Source organism: Gouania willdenowi, chromosome 11, assembly GCF_900634775.1.
Source record: "Gouania willdenowi chromosome 11, fGouWil2.1, whole genome shotgun sequence".
NCBI classification, from domain to species: domain Eukaryota; kingdom Metazoa; phylum Chordata; class Actinopteri; order Blenniiformes; family Gobiesocidae; genus Gouania; species Gouania willdenowi.
This window is the reverse complement of record NC_041054.1, coordinates 18,098,974-18,118,493: the sequence shown is the minus strand read 5'-3', so window position 1 is coordinate 18,118,493 and position 19,520 is coordinate 18,098,974. Positions and strand designations below refer to the sequence as shown.

The following is a 19,520-nucleotide window of genomic DNA, read 5'->3' as shown; positions in this document are numbered from 1 at the left end:
TTGGAGCTTATTGATTCAAAGTATGGAATCAACAAAGCATTCAGTCTTGTTATAGCGATTATCTCAAATACCTATATGACCTGTTAGTTTACTCTGGAATATATCACATATTCTCATCTCCCCAAGTCTCTTCCAATATTTTCCCCACACACTCCTGTCTTTTTTTCTTTCTCCATTTTCTTTTTTCTTTTTTCTAAACCTCCTATCAGCCCCCTCTATCTCACCACTGCCATCCTGCTTTCCCTGGAGACCCCGGTTTGTTAATGACTTCTCTGCGGTTCGTCTCCCAGTCGGCGCGGACTGTAGTTGATTATCTCACCATTGGCATTCAGCATGAGAAACGTCTGAGAAACGTCTAAGACGCTCTCCCACCTTTACTGCTAAACCGCAATGCCGAAGTACCCGTCCCATGCCCACATGTGAATATTAATGCCCCAATGTGTTGCTTACATGTTTCTTGTCAAGACAGACAGCTTGGAATTTGTCAGAATTAAAAAAGTCTGTTGCGTTTGAATTATTAATGTGTGTTGGGGTTTCAAAGGAAGTTGCAGACTGTATTTAGGTCTTTGTTTTTCGTCATTAGAAATACAATCAGAAATGTATTTTATGTGAACAGTGTACCTCTGGTTTTGATTAAGTGAGCAAATGGAATGTTATTATTAACAAACATAAAAAAGGGTCGGGGGGACTAATGCAAATGGCAATGTAGTCGGCATAGAAGCAGAATAAAGTCGAAAACACAAAAGAACACACTTTAGCTGTAAAACTAATATTTATTAAACAATAATTCCCATCCAAAGATGTATGAATTTACATCTAGATTCTCAATATCTACACACAAGATGTTTGAAAAAAAAAAAACCCACAAAAAGTCACAAACATAAGTCAGTAAAGGACACTCAAGCATCATACTCTGTCTTGTTGTATTACAGTATAGTGCACTTTCTTAGCCATTATCGTTTTAGAGGTTGCAATCATATCCGACCACTTACCACTATGATTACTGGTAATACGCTTCAAGTTTCCGGAATTTTAACTCCAAGCGCTAAAGGCAGTTCTATCAAGGCCAGATCGTGCCCTTGGGCAAAGTGGCGCAGTGCATTACAGCTTAGCCAACAAGAAAAGGATGAGAAGGCCGAAACTGATGCTCTAATTGCTTGTGAAACTACTCCTATTAACTAGGGGCAATCAAACCGTGAGCGTGGGAATGAAGTGCCATTTTTAATGTTTGCAAGGCAACACGGTCAGCTTTTTTAGCCTCACTGACAGTGGTGAGTCAGGACAAGAGGAGGTCAGGTTATTGTCTTTCCCATACAGATGGGAAGAAGTCACATTTCTCGCATACATTTAAACAACTAAAACATCAATTAATTATGCATTATACATAGTAACTGGTCAACAATGCAATCTGTACAATATTAATACCTCTGCCAAGGAGGGTTATTTTTTTTGCTGGAATTTTATATTTATTTTAATCTGTTTGTCTGTAAACAGCCAAACTCAAAAATAATGGACGGATTTAGATGAAATTTTAAGGAAAAAATTTAAATGGGATAAAGAACGAGTGATTAGATTTTAGGGATGACCCGCATCAATTAAGGATTCTGGATCAGTTTAAAAAACAAAAGAAAAAAACGATAAACATATCTTGGTTTCTACTGTAATTGATCGATCTTTATGAAATTTGACTCGGTTATGTCAGGCAGGTTGGATCCTCACTTGGCCCGCAGAGTTTCATCCGAATCATATATGGATTGCACATTTATTTAGTAAAATATATTTATTTTGCACGTTTTAATACCGTGAGCCACTAACAGCAGTCGTCAACACACACAACACAAGTTGTTCACAAGAAACGAGGAGCACCAGTAGATGATCATTAATGTGACTTATGTATAGCTCCTGTTTTTGTCCCCCTCTGTGTGGTGAGCTTAAAACATGACGCTCTTGTCCTAGTTTCCCCATAAAAATCCCAATATCAAACAAACACAAGATTTAATTGTAAAACACAAAAATGCTGCTTGTCTGGTTTTCTAATTTTCTGTATTTGTGTTTTGGTTTTAAATCAGTAAAACAAAATAACCACACTGTTTATTTGTTATTTGGATTTGGTTTTAAACCGGAATAACCAAAGAACGAAAGGTTCACTATATTGGTGCTTGAATTGGTTACATTTATTTGTTCTTGCAAGTTTAAAGAAAAAAAAATCAAAAAAATTGTTTTTCATATCAGATTGACGTATATTGTATTGTTTAGTATCGGGATCTATCGTATAGTGACATGCAAATTGTGTATCGTATCGATTCATGACAATGCACACCCTACCAGATACACAAATGAGTCAAACCATGTCATTGCCTAAGTGTGTTTCAGTGTCAATGGATCAATCACAGACTCACTGCTCACAGTCACATGTTGGAGTGTCACTTATATTTTCTACTTTGCGGTGAAGAACGGCATCCTGCTAACTGTGCTGCTATTCATGATTTACCTCTCCACCACCTGTTTCACCTCTGTCCCTCATTACAATATTTCCACTCTGCCACTGTACACCCATCTTTCTGCACTTTTGCTCCTCTTCGCTCCGTCTCTGCTTCTCGCTCCTTCCCACGGGTGATGGTCGGATAATTGGAAGCAGAGGTTCTTCATTCAGATGATGCTCAGGCCAGTCAGGTGGAAAGCCCTCTTAATAGACCTCTGCTCTCTTCATGCACACACACAGGCATTTACATACAGCATATAGTCTTCATTGTGGATGCACACGCTCACACATAGATATCCGGTATCACTTAACTGTTTATAATAGAAATGGGTAATGATTTCCCCTTAATGCACTGTTCCTCATATATGCAATAAATCTGCTCTCTTTTTTAAAGCCCTGTTGCAATGTATCATATTTTATTTGATAAGATCCTAATTCTTTGCTGTATTTACATTTTTACCTCCGTCAAGGACTTAATATTTTCATTGGTGCAAAGGTACCTAATTTTGACAAATTTTTAACCATAGGTAGATGTTATGGCATGGAGGAATCCATTGAAATTTGGAGGGGATCCAGATCATTTACTGATTCTGGCTTAGTTTGAAAAGTCTCTATCTCTAACCATTGGTGAAATTTCAAAAATTGACACCTCGGTTTGAAATGAAATTTGACAGTTATGTTGGGTTGATTCCTTAATTTAACTTATTAATCTCTTTCCTACCCTGACTCCCTTTTCCCTGTTCCCTTCCGCCAAAAGTTATTTGTTGAATTTGTGAAGGGCCATGATGAATGGAGTTGGAGTTACTAATGCTTGGTGTTGGTCTTCCACTAATAAGTACTCAGAAACACTGTATAGACGAGAAATTATGTGGAACTCGCAGTAATATTGGGAGTGTTATGGACACGCCTGCTAATACCACACCGTAGGAGGCAACACCACTTTGTATGGGATTTACAGTGTCGAGGGTCCCTATGCTCAACAGTACTGGCGAGAACCTTGAGAGGACAAAAAGGATATTTGGAGCTTGGTGGTGGTTTGCGCTCTGAGTGCTCTTGTTTAAATTGCAGCCAATCTCAAATCACCTTAATCAAACTGCAGTGTTACAGCTTTAGTATGAAAAGCCAAGCTTTCATTGTTGATGATCACAATTTCAAAAACAACTTCTCCTGAGCCCTTGCATCACAGCCATCATCGCTCCAACACCACCTCCGCACTGTTCCGCCAATCCAAGATGGCAGCCATCCAACACAATTAGTGGTCAACGAAGAGGCTATTTGCATGAACATGTTTCATCGTTTATCTTCTGTCCCACTGTGACAACTTCTCACAGAGGAGTGAAATCATGCATACATTGAAGTCTTCACCTCATTTTGGCTCAATTCAACTTTTCATGCCGCATTTTGCTTCTTTCAGCATTCCACTTAAGGATTAGAGAAAACACAGAGACCTGGCCCAATGCCGAGAGATAGAAACCAGAGGATGTAAAAGATTTACAGGAAAAAGGATACACGCACAGTGAAGCTGCACATATGGGGACGGAAATTGGAAATTAAAGGGACTCCTGGCAAGGATTGTCCTTTTATTAGGATCCATAAATCAGTTATCTATATCTTAAATGTGCACAGATTTATCTCCACTTACAAATGAATCAACCTGTGGTGATTGGCATCAGATAAGTAGCGGGCACCTGCTGTTTAATTACTATGCAGGTTGTGACTGTTTACCACTCATGTGGGTGGAAAGCACGCTTATTACATTTTAATATCTGCACCTTCTAAAACTGCTGCCTGCTTCTGAAAGGTAAAAGGTTATTTCATTAAACCATAATGCTGGCTTACATTATTGTAAGCTTTATACATTTTCATAAATTTCTTTATTTATTTGTTATTTGGACATAACTGACATACCCAAGCCACACCAGAATAACCAGCAGCAGATTAGACTGCAGAGCTTACAGTAAAATCAAGGGGGGGGGGGAAAGAAAAAAAAAAAGAGAGAAAGAGCAGTGTGAAACGCTTCAGAGAGCAATGAGAATTACCAGATCAAGCTCGGTTCCCAGAGCTTTTGAAATTGAAGTCTTGTCTTTGAAGAATGAAGCTGAGTGAAACAGTGGAAATCATTCAGTTCTAAAAGGGGATGCCGAGAAATCCGGCAGCTTGTGGGGGAAGCTGGTATTTTTGAACCTATTGTTTCACTGTGCTAAGTCAGTGCCGAACAATGTCCCGATATACCAAGAAGGTGCTGGGTAAAAGGTTTATGTTTAGCTAATATATTTGTGTTTAATTTCATAAAGGCATTAATGACACTTTTAGGAAATGTTTCCATCAAAGCTGCTAGCTGTCAAATTTATCCATGCTACAGTATAAACCCACAGCCCCAAAGTTTAGACCTGCTTATTCAATTGTGTAAAATGAATCTGCTCTTAACTTGTTTTACCTCCAAGAGGAGAAAGCAACTAAAGGTTCAGCCTAATTTCAGTCGGATCAATATAAATCTCTAGGTTTAAGTCCTTTTTTTCAGTTAGTCATTTTTTTTCTCTAATTTTTGTTGTTGGTGATCCCTGGTGTAGTCCCTTCTTGTCTAACGCACTCTGTCTTGTACCTAGTATTAGAGTAGAGACTAGCTCCTGTCTCGATGCAGGTGCTTCTTATTCCATGATTACCTTTCCTGCACAACTTAACTCACTCAGTGCCATTGACAAGATTACTCGTCATTTCAAATCCAAACGCTCAGTGTCATTGACAAGATGACTCGTCATTTGCGTTTTTTCACGGGAATTACTAGAAAACACCCTGGCGGGGGTCCCTCATCAATATCTAAGCTGTGGGGTGACGTAGTGACCAACTGTGCAATTAGGGTGGCAGCAGTACACCTTTAGATGAGAGATTAGCCACTGATGCTACCATTAGCTGGGGAGAAGAAGCAGGAACGAGTGAGATTATAGCGCTACAGAGTGATCTTGTGACGTATCCAGCAGCTCACAGCTCCACATACTAACACAGAACATGTATGGACCTGAGTGGATTATTGATAATGTTGAGATGGTGAGATAAAACCATCAACTAACCGGGCCGAACGGGTCTTCCCTGCATGTCGGGAGGAGGGGTGTGGGGGGTACAAAATACCCCCAGCCTGTGAGCCAGATAGCAAAATAATAGGTGACATGTAGGAGGTAGCAGCACACCTTTGGATGAGAGATCATCCATGCTCAGCAGAGCTCAGAGGAAGAGGAGGAAAGGCGTTTACGCGACAAAAAATGGCACTACGTACAGAGTTGACGTTCCCAGCGGCGCACACTGGACCAGAGCATGTGTGGAACTCATGGATAGTGTGGCGATGGTGAGATAAAACCAAAAAAAAAACAGGGAACGCAGTGACACTCTGTACGTCCGGGAGGAAGTTGCGTGTGTGCAGACTAACGGGAGAGGAAGTTGGAGGAACAAAATACAGTAAGAATTCCATTCAATTCTGACCCAGATAGATAAATAATAATGTTGCTCTCAGTGTTTTTTTTGTTTTGTTTTATATAAGGAAACAATGTTCAGATACTAGAGTTGTCACTAAAGCAAAAAATAGCTTTAAAGTCACTGACAGGGTTTTTTTTTTTTTTTGAAAAAGGCTGTTTTCTCAGCTTTTTGCTCTCAAACTGAAAATTTGTGTAAAACTTGCTCTATTCAACGGCTGATTACAAAAGAACGAAATGAGCCAGAACCTAATTCTTCTTTTTTAGATAAAAGTAGAGGCTTCAATCTTTCAGAATTCAGTGTCATATTTTAGATAGGCATAGTAGAAAATATTCTGTGGGTCTTTTAAAATCAGTCAAAATGCTCAAAAATGGCTGGCACTGAGGGGGTAAAAAATCTGAAAATGGCTGGCACTGAATGAGTTGAGGTGTACTTCAACCCAAAGTGATTGCCATTGTAGTGAGGTCATTCTATTTTACTTGGACTTTGGTTTTTGTTCCTGTAGTTATTCAGTTTGAATTAGCATTTTGGAGGTTTATGGGTTTGTACTTTGGTGTTTATTTTGTACATTGTTGGATTATTTATTGGGTTTTATTTTTAGTCTGATAAACAATGACTTGTGTATGTACTATTCCTGCTTGCTGCGTCCTGCTCCACTATTGACTCCAAACCCCCACATCATCACACCCAACTTGAGATTTAGCCAACCATTAGTATAATCTGCTTTTGTTGTTGCTTTGTAAAATCCACTTTTTAAAAAATAATGAATTCAAATAAATGGCTAGTAACTATAAAGTGTATCAATTTGTTTTTTTTTTAATGAGGTATACATTATTGTATTCAAGGAAACTTTCATTCATAAAACAAAATGACTAGTGTGACGGAATACAATATCTGACAGGATAGAAACATCACTATACCACGCAAATGTAGACATTGCTTAAGAAGTTCATCAGTTAAAAGTACTCGTCAAAATGTATAGATTTTTTTTTATTGAAGGTGGAAATCTTTTAACCTACGTACTTTTAAACATTTTTTTTTTTTTTTTAATTATTTCCACTTCGGCTGCTTTATATTTAACAATAATGCCTAATGGAGAGAAAGCTGAAGGAGGTCTCCTGAGAATTTCTGTGCTGTTGAGGTCTTGACATTTTAATTTGTGGATGATTCAGAGCTTCGTTATACATCTATGTATAAAAAGTCATCCTCGAATGTCTGAGTGAATGAGGAGAAAAGGCTTGAATACCTGACCTTGCCAATAACTGTTTGGATTCTTTCTCTTTTTGACTGTGGTCCTCTCTGTGCTTGTGTTCACAGGTTAACTGGGTTCCAGCTACCTTCACCTGTTGTGAGCACTGGATCCCGGCTCACACTTTGGCTTCTATCTGACTATGCAGTCAGCGGACAGGGCTTTAAAGCTGTCTATGAAGGTAAGGCTTTGCTACCTCATCAGTTACATGCATTTCTTTTACAAAAACCAATTGTCTTGAATCTTGAAAATGAGCTAAATCAAGCCGTTTGCTTTAGTTTTAATGAAATAACTTTTATAGTTTGTTTTTCACATGATGCTTTGGGCTCTGTGTGTGAGATATGACCGTTGATGGGATTGGGAGCAGGTTGGACTAAGCTGTAATAATGCTGTGATGTAAAGGAAGTGGTAAAGGTCAAGCCCTGTTTTTGAACATTCTCCATCTCTACCTGTTGGCATAGCCATTAACAACTGAATAAAACTCTAGTAAAAGAAAAAGTCATACACAACTGTGGGTCTGACCTGGAATAAGAAAATGTGTCCCTGTCCAGTCATCTGAGAAGAACTGAGTGAATCAGTTACTCCACTGTATTCAGCAAATATGGTTCGGCCAGTTGTTTCGGAGGGTGCTGACCTTGAGGTTACCTTCCTTTGCAGGTGTACCATGTGCTGAAATGTGTTAAAGACCCTAGTGTAGGCTCATGACCTGCTGCTTGAGATTATTTATATTTCTCTTGGTCAGTTGAAAACTAACAGTTTCACATAAAAAAAAAATATGAAGAAATGCACGAGACGAGGCACTCTTCAGTTATACGTGGGAGAAATGAATAGTCGAGTGAAGAGCACGACATACAGATGAGTCACTCATTAGGCAAATTACCTGACAAGGGTTTGTCAGGCCTGTTTTAAAGATTGGGAATGAAGAGATGTGGCTCATTGGAGCAACACTAGGAAACTCAGGAGGCCTAATATCACTTGATCTGATAAAACTGCAAAGTAGCAAAGAGACTTTTTGTTATCTCTTCTGGGCGGGGAGAGGAGCTTTGCGCTTTACCTTAATCACATGAGGGTGGAAATTGTTTTCCTTGCGGTGAGTCTGACCTTCGGTGACATAAATGCGTTTATAGTCGGTGAGTTTTAGAACGTAATGGTGAGTAGCACCATTTAATTTATTTGTTGGGTATTTTATTCTTTGTATATTTTCCCCTTTTGCACACAAGTTAATGCAGTTTTCAGTGACTAAAATATGTTTGGCACATGTTGCACAAACTTATATTAGCTATTGTTTGGGATCCACTAAAGCTAATGAAAGCCTATCAAACTTGAGCTTTCGGAGGATTGAATACTAAGCCACCCAGTAATTACCTGTCACCCATTCATGCAACAGCTGTGACCCATGTCGGGGTGGAGAAGAAGTACAGAATACAAGCACCAGTTCACTGTAACTGAATGGATAGCAGATCTTCCACAGTGGGCTTGGGATGAAACTGTTGCTTCGTCGACAAAATAAAAATCCATATGTTTTTAGGTGGTGGGTTTGAAAACAATGTGTTTGGAAATGGCCGTTATGTAATCTTGCAGCTGTGTTGTGCTACTCAAGCATTAGTGAAGCTGTGAAACACCAGAAGATGTCACAGAAGCTGCCACCTCACATTTTGCTCCTTTTAGATACAGTAAAGCCGTGTTGAACTGAAGCCTTGGGCTTTCAGCCATTTTCTATGGAGTGATTTAACTAGTTCACAGCGAGAGATGGTGCGCTATGGACAGGCTGGAGAAAAGGCAACGACCAACTATACTCTATGACTTAAGATTTGCTTGTAATGTAACAACGTAGTCTACTTCCTTTTTTTTTTTTTTTTGAACGGCTTTGGTTAATTCTTCATAACAGTCCGACTTCTACATTGTGCATTTCTTCTCACCACAATTGTTATTTATTCAAGCAGTCTTTTACACTCCATTTCAGCCGAATATACGTATAAGCAAACAACTTTGCACATGACTAGTTTTTGTACGCTACTCAAACTCCTTAAGTCAGCCTCTTTTATTACTGTGGAAATGTGATAGGCAACCACAATCCTGCATACATATTGGATTTTTTACATAATTACATTTATCTGCTCCAAGAGACGGTTTGTAACTGCATGTGGAGCTTATCCTTTGCTACTGCTACAACTACGAATAGTCCCAGTTATGCCATAGCCATGATACCTTTATGTATAAATCGAACAAATTATTCTTTTTCTTATTTAAATTCTATTGACAGCTAGTATTTTTTTGTTGGACTTTCAGCCTCACAGCAGTCTTAAATCTGAGTCGTGGGTGTTAGTTTCCCTCAGGCTCATGAGCACTGGCCAAGCTGAAGTAAATAAGGCCAGCTGTGGGTAGGCAGCACTAGAAAAAAAAAATGCATCATCTTCTCTTGTTATGCTGTTAAAATAATTATTTCTTGAAGAGTTGGCTTCTCAACTATTGGTCTGGGGATGACTGGTAGTGACTGGTATTGGTGAAGCTCTCATTCTGATCTGTAGCCAGTGAACCTCTCTGTAGGTGGTCCGTGACTGCATTTTCATGAAAGTAGCATTTGGTACACACAAGTAGCATTTCTTTTAACAGTGCTGCTACACCATGCCTGCGGGTGCGGCGCCGGGTGGCCTCGGCTTGGGCGGCGCACTGTGAGCCGGGCTCTGCGGTGTGGCTGGGCCCTTAGGTATGGGGGTGGGGGGCTGTCTAGGGTCTCTCGCTGCATTCTTCCTTGACCCCTATCCAGATTTGATAAGCACGCCCGGCATGTGCTCTGTTGCTAAGCGTGCCCAGATGCCTCAAGACTGCAAAAATTACGTAATTTGTACGCACAGAGCCCCACGGACCTTGCGGATGCGTCAAGCATAAAACAGCCTTAACTTCTTGTTTCCTCCTTTTGGATTTTCAAAATCAGATTGAATTTTCACCTGCAAAAAATGAAAAAAATACTCCGATATGCGATCAATTTGGACGCAGTTTTGAACCCTGGACTAAGCCCAGACCAAGTAGGCAGAAAACGGCTCGAAGCAAGGTCAACAAGCAGTAGCAAGTGACATGCAGCTGTTGGTTGGCAACTTTAAGCAAGGCAAAATGACAGCATCCTCATAAAGAATGAATCTACATAAAGCATGAATAAAAGATTAGGATTCACAGCTCATGCACCAGAGACACAGGCAGACAGCACTTATGGCTTAGACTTGTAGATCTGAGAGAATGCCTAGAGTAACAATCAACGGAGCAAATAAAAACAACATAGAAGCTAATAAGCTAAGTTAGCGGCTGCCAGAGGTTGCAAAAGTACTAGTCTTCAATACTCAAGTAAAAGTATAGATATTTGAATAGAAAATGACTCTGGTAAAAGTATTGATGTAGCTCCCTTACTTGAGTAAAGGTAAAAAAGTGCATGCTACTAAATGTACTTAAGATCAAAAGTAAAGCAAATGTCCCTTCGATGATAAGTGTTTTTATACCAGCAAATTACATATCTTTTATTTTTTTGGTAGAAAACTGGTACATGGAAATAAATTAAATGTTTGACCCTTTATTAACACCTGGAGAATTTAACACTCATTATAGATAACATTTGTAAATAATGATGTTTTAAGAATTAGAGACAGAGTGGCTTTGAGTTTAACATTTTTATAAATTTGAAAATGTTAACCATAAAACTAAGGGACCTACTGAACAGAAAAAATCTTAAACCACCAAAATGTTGTCTCTTTACGTCTTGACTTCATTTACGAAGGTCTTAAAAGTAATAAGCTCATTTTAAAAATGTTTAGAGTACAAAGTACGTATATATTTTTTTTTTTTATAAAAAAGTAAGGACTAAAAGTAGAAAGTCCCCAACAAAATAAATACTCTAAGTACTGATACTAGAACAAAAATAGTAACAAGTAACAAAGTATTTGTACTATCCTTTATACTGGCAATACAGATGAGCATTATTGGGAAGAATAAGTTATTTCCTGAAATTGGTTTAAGTAACACACACATGCAAAAATAATATCTATGCATGTTTTGGCCACTTGGATTACAGTTTATGAATCATTAGTCTACTTGTGCACTACTACTAAAAGCTTGACCATGAAACTGCTCTGAATCCTCCTTGTTTAGTGATAAATACAGTATGGTATATTTCTAATTCAAGCCTTTGCTCTCATCACTCATCACAAATGAGTTATTCAAAGCTGGCAACTGTTGCTTTTGCCTTTCCTGTTAAAGGAACTACTGTGTTGGACCGTAGCATATACACACCTTTGGCTGAGTATGTGCATCTATTTATCTGTATGCCCTTGTTCTGACATGTCTGGATGTCATTGTCTGTATGTGATGCTTTAAGTCATTAGTTGTCCTTCCATTTTCCAAAATAGGATAAACATTTTTTTTTTTTTTAGCCTTATTGGCTTTCCTCTGCACATCTTCTGGCAGTAAAACCCACTGCTGCACCACCTCTTTTTATTGCAACTGTGCTTAGCTTTCACCATTTTTGGTGTGAGCCCATCTCGGCTATATTAGATATCACTTCTTTTCCATCCTTCCCTGCAATAAGCCTAAGTGCTGCACAGTCCATCTCCCCAACCCACTGCATAATGGCTGAAACCTCACTGGAATCTCTCTCCTCTTGTCGCCATGGCAACCATCAGACTCATTCCCCCACTCATACTTCCCTTTCTCCTCTCCATTTCTTTTGGCGAAACTCTTTATTCATGTTTAATCTGGAGCAGCGGAGAAGGAGCAAAAGGAATTAGAAATATTTGCTGAGCTTTTGAAAATATCTACTGGGAATAGAAGGGAACTCTCATCCCTTCTTGTCTCACTGCTCTTCTCAAGCTCCACCGGTGCCTCTTTTCTTTCCCTCCATTTTCCCCCTCTATATTCTCTCACTTCTTGCTTTTCCTTTTCCGTATTCCTGCTGAGCCTAAATCATGCCTATCTTTTTGTTATTTCCCATTCTCACTTGGTCTTAAATATTTGTGATCGTCTAATTATCAGCGTCAAGTTTTCCTCTCGCTGCGTCTGAGTTCATAGTTGCTGTGCTGCCTAACTGGGTCAGCTAAAGATGAAATCACAGCCAGCCCCAATGCACAACTCAAGCAGCCGCCAACAAGTCACTGCAGGTGTGTGCAGTGGGAAGGAGTCTTAAGATTTGTCATACGTCTTTTACCTATATTGTTATATTGCAAATTTTAGTTGAATCCATTGTGCATAGATTTGATTTCTGTGCAAGTTTACTTCAGGGATTTGCAAGCTGTGGGTGGGTAAAGCAATAGCTTGAGGGCGGCTATAGAATAGCAAGTGAGGGTGATGCATGTTCTCCATATAGCCTTTTCCGTGTGGTATGCTGTAAAAATTGGGATGCTTGTTATTTGTGATTTATTTACTTTGATACAAGGGAAGTGTGGATGGACTGAGGGGAGAATCATTGATTTATGCACAATGCGAAGTAAGGAAAATAATCTTTGCTATAAATGCATGGATTTTATCATCAATTTTGCAGAATTCTAGACGACGAGCAAGCTGAGCAGTACTTTCAGCAAACAGTCAGTGTGGCCCAAATCGTTGTACTGAGATACAAAGAAGAAAGCCACTAGAGAATAATTACAAGGACAGGTTTGTGTATTTCTAGTTTGATGCAATATTATAATATCCTCAACGTTCAGCATGTTTCAGTTTAATGATTTGCCACAATCCTTTGACTTGTATCACCTTCTAGTGGGCAATTTCTGTGAAATCCATTGTAACACGAGGGACATGCAAGTATGTGGGCACGGATGAAATTGAGTTAAATGGATTGGTATGCTAATTGCGTGAAAATGAGCTCTCAGATGGATATTTGAGTCATATCGATGTCATTTCAAAGCATATTTGCCATAACGGTTTGATGCATCTATGAATATTCAATGAATGTGTTCAAATGGTTTATTTCAAGCAGATTAGCTAAAGCGGAGTGCACACATAAAGATGGTCAGGCTGTTAGTCCAGATTTTCCCCCTTACTGACAACAAAATTATTTCATGTCTTATATGATTATCCTTTATGATCATCCTGTGGTCTGAGGTGTGTTAAGAGGTCATTTTTCCAAACATAGATGATATATATATATATAACCAAACTGATGACTCCCAATTCAACCAGTGATTAGTGACGTTGAACGGTGTAGCCAATCGAGAAGTGAGCTGACTAAAAAAAATGTAATGGTGCGTTCCAGGCAACTCACAACACCACTGCATTTTCAATTCCAAACTCCAAGTTCAACCAAGTTCAGCAGAAGTATCTTGAACATGGCTGACAGCGATGATAATAGAGTTTTTGTCGCAACTTTACTAAGTAGGAGCTCTCACTTCAGGTAGCGTTCCAAGTTACTTTTTCAAGTCGAGGGCTGGAATATCCTGACTTCCAAGTTGCTTCAAATGTAGCATTAGGTTGTTAGATCTCGTTTCAACACGTCTGGCCTGGAGGAAGATCGATAGTTTAACATAATGTTGTGTATAGTGTGCTGTGTTGAAGTTAATGGAGCACACGCATAGTAGAATCAAAACTAATCTATACCGGATTTTTTTATCTTCATGTGTGGAGTTTGTGCAGATGAAAAAAATCTGCATATTTGTTTCCAACAGCAACTAATATAGTGCATGTAGTATCACAGCTGCCATGTGCACAGACGTGATAGTCATGTAATAAATCTTAAGGATTTAATAGCTTGCTTTCAGTTGCAATACCAATTTATGTATATTCTACTAACAAAGTAAAAGTTGTAGATCTTCCATTCGTGAGCGGCTGACTATGGTGACTAATCCCTTCATCAGGCTTAATGGATCTTTGAGTGTCTTTGCCCTGTGTAATGGACATTACTGTCCATATGCAGCATGTCCTATAAAATCAATTTGGTTTTCTCTGAGAGAAAAAGAGGAAAGTTCAAAGGATGATGATCTTACTGCGTAGATGGAGTGCATCCCATTGAAAACAGAAAACCGAAGGAGCCGTTTCAGAATCACTACCTTTTTCTGCATCCCTCAGATAATAGTGCCTCTATCTTCCTTTCCCTCACCACCCCTCCTCTTCTCCTCTCTTTCTACGCTGATTCCCCATTAGTCTGAGAGAAAGAAAGGTGGGGGACTGACTAGATGAGAGTGATGAGAGCGCACTGATGTGAGTAAATCTACTGCCTTTAACGTTGCCTAATAAGCCTTTTCTCACACTCGGAAATCTCGCTCTCGTTCAGTTCTCGCGCGTAAGTTCAATGGTCAAGAGGGATAAACTAAAGATTTAGATTATTTTTACTGATACAGCATTGATTCCTTGACAGACTTTTTTTGCAGAAACGTGGTATCTGTCTCCGAGACAGAAATGCCGAGTTAGCTGCTAAAGCTAATTCTGCACAGGAGCTGAAATTTAGGTTTTTCCCTACTTTTTAAACGGTGACCAATCAGCTGATCAGTGCGGTTTCACTTATCGGCCTGTTTAGTGTTTATCTTGTGCACTTCCTTCAAATGTGTAAATTTAATTAAAATAATAGCTTAATAAAAATAATCATGGACCTGGTTAGTGAATGGTGTAACTCGTAAACTGATCTTTTCAAAGTGAAAACTCTTAATGTGTTTTCACACCAAACGCGACTGAAGTGAATGAAGCAAAGCGATTACATTAAAATCATTGTAAATGACGCGATCTCGAGTTATCTCCCCTAAAGCGATGTGACGTGAATTTCAAAGTTGAAAACCTTTTAAGCGACTTAAAGCGACAAATCCCTCGTCCTTCACTGTCTGTAGATTGGAGGCAGCAGCCCCTTCCTGCTCCCTCCTGCTGCAACGGCTACACACACACACACACACACACACACATACACACAGTTCCCTGGTGATCGCATCACCGGAGCGATGAAGAGATGGAGTGACCAAAAAGCACCGCAAGCGACACATCAGGGGCGATAGAAACTACGGCAGCGCTGCGGTCGCGTTCGGTGTGACGCACATTTATTGTGCTTTTCACACTCGGACATCTCGCTTGTCCCATCAATAATAATGATACATTTTATTTACGAGGGCTTTTCAAAAACTCAGACACTTTACAGCTGTTAAAACAATTACACAAATCAGAAAAAAGAAAGCAACAACAACAAAGGTAAATACAGAAAAAAAAAATACACAACAGTCATAAGTTAAAAGCTTGGGAGAGTGAATGAGGAAGCAGAGGAGGTCTGTCGCTTTGATACTGCTTCTCTCATTGGTTTTACAAAAGTGCTCGGATATGTGCATTTGGGCCGGGACAACGCATTGACGTAATCGATGACGGCGACGCAAAAAATACGTTGAAGCAAAATATGCGTGCCGATGCGTCGTCCGACCAAAACAAAGACGGCGGCGCCGGAGAATAACTAACGCGAGTGGCTCCGAGTTTCAAAAGTGCAAGGCAGTAATGGCACGAACTCGTTTGTAGACGGTAGCTGTTCGCCGTAACCTTCGTCCTTTATCTCGGGTGTGACCAGACAGCAGCGCGTTGACACGATAAGGAGGAAACACCCGCCGTGACATCAGCAGCAGCAGCAACAGCAGCCGCACACGTGGTAAAAGAACACATTTACATACAACTGTGATAGCCTAGTAGTTGCCCTGATTTGTAAATTATACACGATGTATGTTTTCTGTACACATAGGCATCTATTGGAGTTTTTGCTTTGCAGTCTGACCTTTTATTTTCCACTTAAACTTCCTAAAGGACAACACACACACACACAATTCTTAAGGTAAAAAGAAAGTCTATTTTAATGCTACTTCTGACTCTGAATGCATTTTTTTGTACTTGTATATTTTTACTTGAACTTTATTTTGGAATTTTGAGTTGAAGAGCAATAAACATATTGCAATGTGAAGGAATTCATGTTTTGTCCCTCCTCAAGTCCGTGTGTAATTATATAATAAATATAAACACTAAAGATCTCTGAAATAAAATGACAAACGCTGTTCGGTTGGAAATATCAACAAGCTTAATTGTTTACGTTTATACCACGTTTATACCCCCCAGGTTGCGCAGAGCTTATTGAAAACTGAAGCTCGTCCCTTTTTGTCGCCAAAACAACATTTTTTTGATGACGTGAGGGAAAATGTACAGAAGTGGACCACATCACACAGTAGTGGTGTTCTATTTTTTTTTCCCGCTGGGATTTGTTCACATTTTCCTCCGGACCATATCATTGCCCCGTTTGTGTGTTTGCATATGTAATTTAAAGGAGGGGTTGTGGAGGTTTTACAACATGCTGAGCACCCTGGAGATTGTCCACGTGGATGTTGCTGCTCTTTGCACAGTTGGAATTGGCTTTGATTGGATGAAAAGGGCCATTGTTTGCCTAGAATTACAATGTGTTCATTATTGAACAAATTTATGATGCATATTTGGTATTATTAAAAGTATGGGGAATCAGTCCGGGGAGACCTCATACTTCTAATTACTGAGGTGCTAAAACCAGCAAGTCATCAGTTGGAATTACTGTTTTAGCATGCTAATTACATAATACGCCAAGTTTATTTTTGGGTTTTCTCCAAAACCATTTCTATGATTTCTGCTTTGAGTTTTTCAACCCACACCCTTTTAGTCCTTTGCAACAGTTATACGTGACTGGTTGTTGTGAAAACATATGGGAAGCAGATCTAAGCCTTGTGTTTATCTGTGTGTGACAACCCTGTTAAGATCCTTTGACTTTGCAAGTTTTTTTAAATTTTTATTTCCTTTTAGAGGTGAAGTTCTTGCCCTGTGGTTTTTTTTTTTTTTTTTTTGCCATCTAATTCATGGGTACATCCTTCCAGGAGCTCTATAAAACATTTCAACAACACCGTTTCCAATACCCCCATAAGCATGTTTAGGCTCGACACGGGGATTAGGAATACTTTCTAAGACTGTTCTAGGTAGCTACAGTTGTAGAGCAAGTAACAGTGAAATCTTGATGTTTACTGCAGCAAAAACTCCTCAACCATCCTCTATCACAAACACCTTGCTGTAGAAATCCCCTTGCCTTCAAATGCAACAACAGAATTCCTTTGTAAATTGTCAGAATAACAGTGTAGCCAAAGTCTAATGGCCATAAAGATCAAGAACTGCTTCGGGCAAGAGTTGCTTTCTTTCTTGGACCAGAGAGTTGTTTGTGCCGCATTTTTACTGAAACGGAGAAAAGGTGAAGATGACGGGTGAATGCACAAGGAGTGGAGGCTTTAGCATAGCAAGTTTAATGGCATTAGCTTAGCTAATAAGTAGAAGCTGAGCTAATATTGCTCTTCCTATGCTGCTTGTTTTTCCTAGTTTCTTGAACTGTTTGGCACATTTGGTAATGGGATCTCCCATTTTGGCAAACTGGGGTTGTTATTCGAGTCTGGCATGGTTATAACAGCGTGTCTGACTTTTAAATGCTTCTGACACCTAATTAATGGCTGATTGTTGCTGCAGCACTAGCTCTCCATCAGTCTTTGGAAGTCTGTTTAAAAGATATTCACTTACACACACTAGAATTTAACCTCATGGAATGTAATTTCCCAAATCCATATTCTGATCCATTGATTGTCTAATTTCAAATGAAAGTGAGGGTTACCTGCCAAAATGTGCATTCTGCAACTGTTGGCCACAACATATATAATAATATAATATAGTTACTGTAAGGTTTATTGTTTCGTTACTTTTTTTTTTTGCTCTTGAAACTGCCCGCATTTTGGAGATCTTAAATTCCTTTTCACTTCAACATACTTGAATATAAAAGGCAGCTTGTTATCTTGATAGGATTGCAATTGGGAATTGTAGAGCATTCTGTGAACTTCCAGCTTTTTAGAATAAAATATTTAGGTGTTTCTTGTCTTGTGAGTTATGAAATGAAATCCCAATCTATGACAAATATTTTGAATAACTTATTCTTGTCAGTCACCAATGATGAATTCCGAGCTAAAATTGGGCAAACTCACTGTAAAGAACTAATTTGCTGTCAATTTATTTGAAATAATTCTGAAGAAAAGGTAAACTATAGCTGACTATTTTTGACTAATTGTAATTGAGAACTAATATAATTGAATTAACTTTATACAATAAGCCAAAAAATAATAGGTCATATTTTCTGCTAAGGCTTGAAATTGATTCTAAACTTGTCTAGCATAGTTCTCTTCTTTTTGGCTTTTAAGAAAAAAGTTCCCATTGCCTTGGAAGTCATAGAAAGGCACACTTATTTTTCTGGGTTTCCACCCTCATTCTTTTCTGCCCTCAATTTGTTTTCAGGGTGAATGGACTGCAAGACGGGGTCTGGTCTGTGGTCAGGACAAGCCGTTGTTTTGCTCTTGGGTGCAAAACAATCCTCCCACACAATGCCGAGACTATGTGCGAACACGCATGCATCTGTAGAAAACGTACTCACACAAGCAGACAACTAAAAGAAACTACTCAAACTTAGCATCTGTGCTGCATTTGAGCATGCACTGAAAGGTCATTCGCTGATGTGAACTCGACGCTTTGGGGGGAGTTTGTTGATCTCAGTTTGTTCTGAAGTTCACTTTTATTATTAGTTTGCTGTAAACATGTGGTTGACTGTGTGAGACAGAGACTGAGTGTGGCTAACAATGTAAAATACATCAGAGCTATTCAACTGATGAGTTAATTATTTGCAAGCATAATTTAATCTTATCCAGACATTTCAAAGCTGGTCCTCTTTATAATTTTGAATATTCAGCTCCTGATTGTGCCTTTCCAGAGGTAAACTCATTTTAGACAAGATTCTTAACTTCAACTTTAACATTTGTGTAAATAAATCCCCTGAGTGTGACATGCCCATACCTCATGGGGGATGACAGGAAAGGTCAAAGAAAACAGTTTTTACACAGTTCAGTTGTGTTAAGGCTGGTTTCACATGGAGAGATGATGCTCTGTTTTTGCACTGTGTGCACTTGCTTTTTTTAAATGCGTGTTTGATTAAGTTTGTGATGAAGTGGACACATGTTTAGTGCTGTAGTACTTGAGACTGGTTTTGATCTTGTGACCAAGACATTTTGAAATTCTTGGACTCGAGCATTTTTACTCTGTCTCCGTCTCAGATTGTCCAAACTTTGCATTTTGGGTCAAGTACAGTTGAGATTTGCTATTCTTCAACTTCATTAATGAGATAATAAGAAGAAGCACTTGGATTTGTTCCGATTAATTATTGTTGTAATTTGACTTAAAGCATTTACTATTGGCTCACTGATTGTTCTACCTTCTTGTTAATCTTGTCAAATGCATTCTGTCAGACACCTAAAAAAAACTAAGACATCAGTCCATCTTATTTCTAGTAAGAAATTT

The 19,520-nt window shown here is 39.0% G+C and overlaps 1 protein-coding gene across 1 annotated transcript in view; it reads left to right on the top strand.

Moving 5' to 3' along the window:
* Window positions 1–19,520, top strand: part of csmd2 (CUB and Sushi multiple domains 2) — a 340,353-nt gene that overhangs the window by 55,936 nt on the left and 264,897 nt on the right. Inside the window, exon 3 of the mRNA XM_028460920.1 lies at window positions 7,265–7,377. Within this exon, the coding sequence (XP_028316721.1) occupies window positions 7,265–7,377 (113 nt within the window). The remainder of the gene's footprint in view (window positions 1–7,264; window positions 7,378–19,520) is intronic.